Genomic DNA, 8,871 nt, shown 5'->3' on the forward strand with positions numbered 1-8,871 from the left:
CCTTTTGTTTTTTCTTATTTTTCTCTGCCCTCCACATCTTTTTACCTTTCTTTCCTTCATTTCATTCTTTCTGCTGCTTTTTCTTTTTCAGCTTTGCTTTTTTCCTTCCTTCGCTTGTTTCTTCTTGCTTCTACCTTTCTTTCTTTCCTGCAGTCCTCTCTCTAACCCTTTCTTCCACTGTTTCTTCCCGTCTTTTTCCTTCCAAGATCCTTCCTTCATCTTTATTCTTTTCAACTGTCTTCTTTATTCTTCTTTCACTTCTGAGCTTTTAGAATCAATTTATACATCAAATTGATATATACTTATACTAAACGATGTACTTCCCCGCTTTCATAAAATATTAAACTTAACTTGCTTTTATATCCTTTTTTTCTTCCAATTTTTCTCCCTTTTTTCAGCCTTTGTCTTTTTTTCTGTTGTAATTTTCTTTCAGTAAACCTTTTTGTTTAGCTCCACTTTTATATTTTTAAATGCACTAAAATTCAGCAACTTCTCAGCAACTAGTGTCTCTTTGGCAGCATATCAGTCCTGCCAATGTAATTTCTTCGGAAATGACTCTAGTTAGTTTCTGGACAACAATTTATATTAGGATTTGGATAAACGCACAGTGTTAGTAGCATTTGGTTTAGGTCTTTTCATTGTTGAAGGTAAGAAATATACAGTGGGTATGGAAAGTATTCAGACCCCCTTAAATTTTTCACTCTTTGTTATATTGCAGCCATATGCTAAAATCATTTAAGTTCATTTTTTTCCTCATTAATGTACACACAGCACCCCATATTGACAGAAAAACACAGAATTTTTGACATTTTTGCAGATTTATTAAAAAAGAAAAACTGAAATATCACATGGTCCTCCTGTCACAGACATAAGTATGGGAGCGAAGGTCAGACATCCTCCCATTTCTTCCTCCAGCACTTCATGAATGAAATCCCTCCCTGCTGAGCGGTGAGTCCCGGATATCGTTTAGATTAAGTCTGCAGTCCTCCATGTATTCTCACTTGTGTTTGTTTTATAATTGATTTATTCATCCACTTTTCTTTCAATAATAAACTATTTAATGTGCAATTCCTGTGAGTTCCTGTGATGAAAGATTCATACTGTCGATTTTTAGTTTTCACCTACACTTTAAAAGTCTTCATCTGAAAGCACTGGTTTGGTTGGCGCAGTAAAAACAACATTTTCCTGTCTGGTTTTCTAATATAAAATATGAAGAATATTTAATTTGACTGATGAGGGTCATTATTATAAAGATAGTGTTTTTGTTTGTTTGGTAAGTACATGTTAAGTACATCTTGTCAGTCAGAATGAAATATCCTGATGTAGAGTACTTTGAAAAGTGCACTCATATGTCATCATAAACCACATTATTATGATTTACCATTTAGATTCATTCTGAAGATGTTAGATATTACCAGGCATCTGAGGAAAAGTACAACCGGGTCATGTACAAACAAATGTTTTCTTTTTCACAGATTTGACACCACATAAAAAAGAAGACAGTTAAAAAAAGGGGAAGTGGCAAATTTACTGAATCTCAAAACTCAAAACTGCTTTGTGTGGTCACACAGCTTTCTCCTTCCCATTTTTATTCAACCACCAAACCTACAACTGCTTTTAAGAGAAGCACATTAAATCACATTTTTGACCATCTTTCCCACATTTTCACACCGACTCATCTATCTGGGTGAAACAGACCAAAATGCCACTGAAGCAAAATGACATGTTAAACATGACGACCAACGTTTACCATCCAACCTGACAGAACTGGAGAGGATCTGCAAGGAGGAATGGCAGAGGATCCCCAAATGCAGGTGTGAAAAACTTGTTGCATCATTCCCAAAAAGACTCATGGCTGTATTAGCTCAAAAGGGTGCTTCTACTAAATACTGAGCAAAGGGTCTGAATACTTATGACCATGTGATATTTCAGTTTTTCTTTTTTAATACATCTGCAAAAATGTCAAATTCTGTGTTTTTCTGTCAATATGGGGTGCTGTGTGTACATTAATGAGGAAAAAATGAACTTAAATGATTTTAGCATATGGCTGCAATATAACAAAGAGTGAAAAATTTAAGGGGGTCTGAATACTTTCTGTACCCACTGTATACAGTAGAATAGCAGGAGCTTTAAAACGGCTCATATTTAATAACGCTTTTCAGTATTCATTCAATTTTTCTCTGATCTGCATTTGCTACTGTAGCTCTTACAATACTGTCTCTGTCTCCCACCACTGACTGCTGTTGATGCAGGGGTGTTTGGCCTTACTGAGGACCACCCTCCTGCAGGGTTTCATACAGAGCATAGCGACCTACAGGCACTGAATGAAGTGAAGACTGCTGGCCTGGTTTACAACATGCATTTCCAGAACAAACTTGCCTAAAAAAATTCCCATAATAAGTCTGTAATCAGCTTGAACTGCATTTTACAGTAATGCATATGTTCAATGATGCCCTAACCACACCTTTCATCAACTCAGATTTGTGTTTCACTCTTAAGTTTTGATTAATTGCACCAGCACCTGAAATTAATGAAAAGCTGATGATGATTGAAGAGGGTGTGTTGAGAGGATGCTCCTCGGATGCAGCAACACTTGATGATTAGAGATGCATAAAGGGCTTTTTACCCTAAAGATTAGCACAGCTTGAAGAACAAACACCCACCTTCAAATTCTAGTGGCGCATCAACAACATGTGGTGTTCGGTTTATTTTGGGGCTTGCAGTAGAGATACAGAACTGATGCAGGAATAAAAGCACAAAGGTAGTTGTCATGCACAGTTTATTAATAAAAACAGAGGAAGAAGCGTCAAGTGCTCCACCAGTAAAAACTCACCAACACCTTGGACTCAGCTCTTTTGGTTTTATTGGATTTGATCAAACATTTTCAGTCTGACAGGCTGGGACTGCAACTAATGATTATTGTCCCTATTGATTAATCTGCAGATCATTTTCTCAGCTAACAATTGAGTCTATAAAATGTCAGAAAACTGGGAATCACTATTTTTCAGCATCCAATGCAATGTCTTTATGTTTTGTTAGACCAATAGCCCAAAACCCAAACATCTACCTTTATAAAGCTGGAACCCTAAAGTGTTGGAGATTTTTTCTTCAAATGATTAATGGATCAAACACCTCAATAACAGACACGCAGTCATTAACAAACCAAACGTGATGCTCATCAATCCAAAATGACTATTGCAGGAGACAGAAAAATCTCCAACATCGATTTCCTGCCAGGACAACATCAAGGTCAAGATCAAAGTTTTGAAGTGTTAAATCTGGTAAAACTGTTTAAAATGGTTATGGTTTTATGATGTAAAAACGAAGATAATAGAAGAGAGAAGCTGTCATACTGACTGTTTACTAAACCGACTGCATCGTTTACTCAGCCAAAATGACCTTAGGAGACATTCTCTCTCTCTTTGTGTGCGTGCGAACGTGCGCACACACCTATTAGCAGGATACGTTCAGTACGCAGGTGTGTGAGCAGCAGGAGGTGTGTTGAGCGGCAAACCCAAACTCTTCATGGGCTCTGCCAGCTTCGTGGATGTGAGCGACAGATGCTGCTACCCCTTTCTCGTTTCCACCAGATTACAATGGATTAAGATTTTTGGGTCACGCCGGCAAATTATTGTAGGAAACCGATTCGACTTGGATGTCCTCCATTCCCCTTTCCGCATTCCCGCAGCAGCGGTGCGCACTGCAGGCGTGGATCTGAGATCCATGATCTCAACAGAAAAAACCGGTTCCTCCGGCTAATCTGCTCTGCTGCTGCTGGCGGTGCATTATGTTTCCAGCCAAAGGAAGAGGGGGAAACTGGAGGATTTAACAGGTTATGACTGCAGTTTATAAGAAGTCAGGTTCGGTGAACTGATAAAGCTGAATTGTGTCTTGTTGGTCGGTGTTCTAATACAGATTGGAATAAACCTGCCGTAGCGCAGCTTCATGTCCCGGGATGGAGAGCTGCTGTCGCTCCTGTATGCCGTGTTTAAATCGGCTCTGGAACGCGATCTGGCCCGACATCCGATACCCAACCATCCATAACCACGACCATGTCATCGCCAATCCGGCCGCGCACCCGGCGGAAATCCGCACAGTGTCCGGCGACATCCGCGTCCCGTCGCCTAAGAAGCGGCCGGTGCAGCTGTACGCGGCGCTCTTCGACTTCGTGGCCCGCAGCGAGGACGAGCTGACTGTAAAGGAAGGGGACAGGTTGTCTGTGATAGAGAAGCGGGGGGAGTACGTGCTGGCCAAGAAGCTCACCGGGTCTCTGGAGTCCGGACTGGTTCCGGCGAACTACGTGGCTCTGCTGCAGGACGAGTTCGCTAAACACAAGTGAGTGTCAGAAATACGTCCCCTGCTCTTAATGTTTAGTCCTGCTCTTCTTTTGTCACATGGTGTGTTAATGTGGGAACTGGACATCACCTGGATGGGTTCTAAACGTTGCCTAAAAGGTGCCTTGTGCACTGAATACACAGCTGCACTGTCAGACACAGAGAGGGACTGAAACCGAAATCCTCCACAGTAGCCTACTGTAGGCCTACAGTATGTGGACGTGATCCTGAATCAGTTTGTTTGTTTTGTTTTTTGTAGAAATTGGAGGAAGTTTGTTCCTGGAAAAGTTATAAAACAAAGGAAATAGAAGCTAACACCTGACCGAGGTCTGACCTCGGTCAGGTGTTACTTATCAGTTTATCATTTCAGCTCTAATAATTATAAAGACTGAACTTGGAGCCTAGTGGCATCTTGGTGTTGGAAGCAAAGTTTAACACTAGGTTCACCTACCAAGGGGAACAACCAGCCTGTGTTGCCGAGAGCCCGCATGTACTGAATGTTTTGTACCTGCTGGTCCTCCATTATTCACTCAGCCTGCAGAGAATCATGTTTCAGCTCAGCTCTCTCTCTCCAAGGTTGATACCTTCTGTGTTCATGTCAGCTGACCTGACACAGACCCCACATCCCCAAACACAACACTGGAACTGAAGATCAGGACCAGCAAACAAAACCCTACAACTGAGACAATTCTGTGAAAAATTTATAGCAACCAAAAAGTTCACCAGTGTTCCTTTAATAATCCTGCTGTTGGTCACAGTAGTGAGTTTGTGCTGATTGCATTTGTTTCCTGCTATTTATATGTCCTGTAGTATCATTTAAACATCTCTGAAGGCAGGGCCATGTGTCCTTTTTGTTACTTTTTTTTTTTCAAATAACTCTCCATTTTTAGGTTGTTTCTTTTTAAACAAACATGAAGGTAAAATCGTCCTGGTTTTGTATGAACAGACCACACCCACAGTTTTCTTATAGTAAAGAAGCGAAAAACAAAATGTATCTCAGATTTAACACCCAAAAACGCTGGAGCCAAAACATTTTCAAACTTAGTACTGGAAAAGCCACATATTTTCATTGTGTGTGACACAAAAAGGTTTTTGTGGAAATACTGGGTCTGCTATCAATACGATCAGCTGTCAGACTTGCAGCAGTGACAGTGACACACAACTTATGGAAGATTGATGCAGTTTGTGTCAATTCCATTCCCTTCTTGGAGCTGCAGCTCAGTGAAAACTGAACACACAAACATGGTACACACACTTTTAGATTCAGAGTAACATAGACTTCTCAAAGATATTATTTCTGGCTCCCATATCTTTTTGTTCAGTTTTCTTTAGTATTTAAGTAATCCAGTGACGACAGTGTCTATATCCATTGGTACATTTCAAACAGGAACTGCTATTAGCTGATTTGGCATACTTTTACATGTAAACACATGAAGGTAGAACAAAAATGAAGGTGAAGTTATAACTTCCTGTTTACAGCTTCATATAGATTTGTGGTTCAAAACTAGAAGTAATACAAAGAAGAAAGTTCTATAAATAAAATTTCCAAGACCCCACATGTTTTGTGTGGTCAAAAGTACAAAGCTCAAAAATATTACATGTAAAATAGAGCAATAAAGCAGCAGATGCTCACAATGGAGACGCTAGAACCAGAAAGTATTTAGCATGTTTGACTGAAAAATGAGAGAAGTAATGAATTGGTTATATTGAAAGTCACAGATTAGCTTTTTATTGACTGACTGGTTGAGTAATACACTAATATTAAGTTTTACTTTAATATTACTTTACTTAAGTTTTTAATGACCTTTATCCTGACAATGATGAAGGTTTTTCATTTTGATCTAGAATGTATTACAGTATTTTTAGGGTTGGTTATAATATCCTAAAGCCTTTTATCCAGAAGTGTGTACAGCTTCTTGAGTAGCTGCTTGTTGTTAGTTTCAATGAAACCTGAGCGTCATGGAGAGCAGGCCCGCCCTCTCTGATAATTTAAAGTACATACAGGTCATATTCTCATATCTGAGCAAACAAGCAGGACTTCATGACTTAAATGGCGAAAGGCTTTTTCATTGTCTTATCATCTTAAATAATGTTCTTGATAATTTGCACAAAATACAGTTTTGTGTGCAAACACCAGATATATAGAGATCTGTTAGAAGTGACTCATGTTGACGCAAGGTTGTTGGTCTGAAAAGGTTGTAAATGAAGGCTGCCAAAACTTGTGGCAGTTGTTTCAACTGACTGAACTAGTTGGTGAAACTGTGTTTTTGTAATGTTTGCCACTTCATTCTGTAGCTGCCAGCTTGCATTGTACAGGATGTGATCTATGTGTGTGCACACGAATGCTTTGCTTTTGGCTTCTGTGTGTCTGCTGGCACATGTAACACATTGTTGTTCACATTAACTGATTTACTCCCATGTTAGGCTACCTAGGGCCACTGCTGGAGGTTTGGGTCCCCTAAGCACAGGTATCTTTTGTTGTGTGATGGCCATATGTTTACAAAAGTCAGAGTAAAGCTTGATTTATGGCTTTACCTCAGTTGCTTCAGATGATACAGACCATCTCCTCCAAGGTCTTCTCTCTTGTTTGTCTTGTAGTAATTTCAGTAAAAGTAGCTGCTGCTCAAATCTGATTTAACCCAGAATCACAAATCAAGCTTAATGAGTTACATACTACATTTGTTTGGTCAGCATGAGGCAGAGTCTGGAAGCAGACGTTTATTATTAAGCATTAATGTTGCTTATTTATGATGTGTTAACTTGCTAAATAACCCTGTGTTAGTGCAGCCAATTGCCAATAATGTGTGAATATGTTCACTGCTGGCAGCAGCCAGTTTACCTGTGATATAGGGGAGAGACGATATCACTTCTTCAGCTCACTTTCCGAATCACATTGTAAAACAGTGTAATGAATTTGTTTTTGTATAAAACTTTGCTTTTCAGGGATATTTTAACATAACTGTGTTGTCCCTCTAAAAAAGGCAGTGAAACAGAGGAGGACCCATGGTACAACTCGCAGCTCTGCTCCCTAAAGCAGGCATCATGAAAACTAGAAAGGAGGGGGTGCTCCACTAAGTCAGAAGACTTTTTCTTAGCCTGGAACGATAGTTTAGTGACATAAAAAAGCCCTTTGTAGTGACAGAACAGCATATTATTTATCACTGATTGAGGAAACCAGGTTTCTTTTCAGCACTGTAGCCAGGCTGACAAAGAGCCACAGTGCTGTTGAGCTTAACATTCCCTTAGATCTCAGCAGCAATTACTTCATGAGCTTCTTTACAAATAAAATCACAACTATTAGAGAAAAAATTGGTCAGACCACTCCCACAGCTCTAGCAGATGTGCCATCTACTACAATGGCTTTAGAAACATCTGTAAGACCTCATTTATACTTGGACTACTTCTCCCCTATAGATCTCTCTGAGTTGACCTCAACAATTGCTTCATCTAAATCATCAACATGTCTCCTGGACCCCATCCCGACAAGGCTGCTCAAAGACGTCTTTCCCCTAATCAACACATCCATACTAGATCTGATTAACCTCTCTCTATTAACAGGTTATGTTCCAAAGGCTTTTAAACTTGCAGTAATTAAACCTCTACTCAAAAATCCTACACTTGATGCAGGTATCCTAGCTAACTATAGACCAATATCCAATCTCCCGTTTAGTTCTAAAATTCTAGAAAAAGCTGTTGCAAAGCAGTTATGTGACACAAGAATGATTTGTTTGAGGATTTTCAGTCAGGAGTTAGAGTCCATCATAGTACAGAAACCGCACTGGTGAAAGTCACCAATGATCTTCTCCTAGCCTCGGACAAAGGACTTGTCTCCATACTTGTCCTCTTAGATCTCAGTGCTGCTTTTGACACCATTGATCACAGCATCTTACTGCAGAGACTTGAACATGTTATTGGGATTAAAGGAACTGCACTAAGTTGGTTCAAATCTTATTTATCCTCAAGATGACATAGCTCTGGCCTCCACTATTGCTATGAGGAACATTGGAGTACATTTTGACCCAGATATGCCCTTTAAATCACACATAAACCGAGTCTCTAGAACTGCCTTCTTTTACCTGCGTAATATCGCAGGCTGGACTACTGTAACTCTTTACTATCAGGATGTCCCAATAATTCCATAAAAAGCCTCCAGTTAATCCAAAATGCTGCAGCCAGAGTACTGACAGGGAGCAAAGCCCTTAATGACAAGGCTCCATCGTATCTTAAAGGCCTCGTAGAGCCTTATCATCCTAACAGAGCACTTTGCTCTCACAGTGCAGGTTTACTTGTGGTTCCTAGAGTCCACAGAAGCAGAATGGGAGGCAGAGCCTTTAGCTATCAAGCTCCTCTCCTATTGAACCAACTCCCAGTCTCAGTTCAGGAGGCGGACTCCCTCTCTACCTTTAAGATTAGACTTAAGACTTTCCTTTTTGATAAAGCTTATAGTTAGGGCTGGATCAGGTGACCCTGAGCCTTCCCTTAGTTATGCTGCTATAGGCCTAGGCTGCTGGGGGGCCCCATGATGCTCTGAGTTTCT

The 8,871-nt window shown here is 40.1% G+C and overlaps 1 protein-coding gene across 3 annotated transcripts in view; it reads left to right on the forward strand.

Moving 5' to 3' along the window:
- The first annotated feature begins 2,971 nt into the window (after positions 1 to 2,971).
- srms (src-related kinase lacking C-terminal regulatory tyrosine and N-terminal myristylation sites) overlaps positions 2,972 to 8,871 on the forward strand; it is a 36,765-nt gene continuing 30,865 nt past the window's right edge. Inside the window, exons 1-2 of one of the 3 annotated variants that reach the window (XM_020609020.1) lie at positions 2,972 to 3,281; positions 3,916 to 4,335. In XM_020609020.1, the coding sequence (XP_020464676.1) occupies positions 3,956 to 4,335 (380 nt within the window). In that variant the 5' untranslated portion in view covers positions 2,972 to 3,281; positions 3,916 to 3,955. The other 2 variants (XM_020609019.1, XM_020609018.1) reach the window with 2 other exon arrangements.

Source organism: Monopterus albus, unplaced genomic scaffold (assembly GCF_001952655.1).
Source record: "Monopterus albus unplaced genomic scaffold, M_albus_1.0 scaffold98.1, whole genome shotgun sequence".
NCBI classification, from domain to species: Eukaryota; Metazoa; Chordata; class Actinopteri; order Synbranchiformes; family Synbranchidae; genus Monopterus; species Monopterus albus.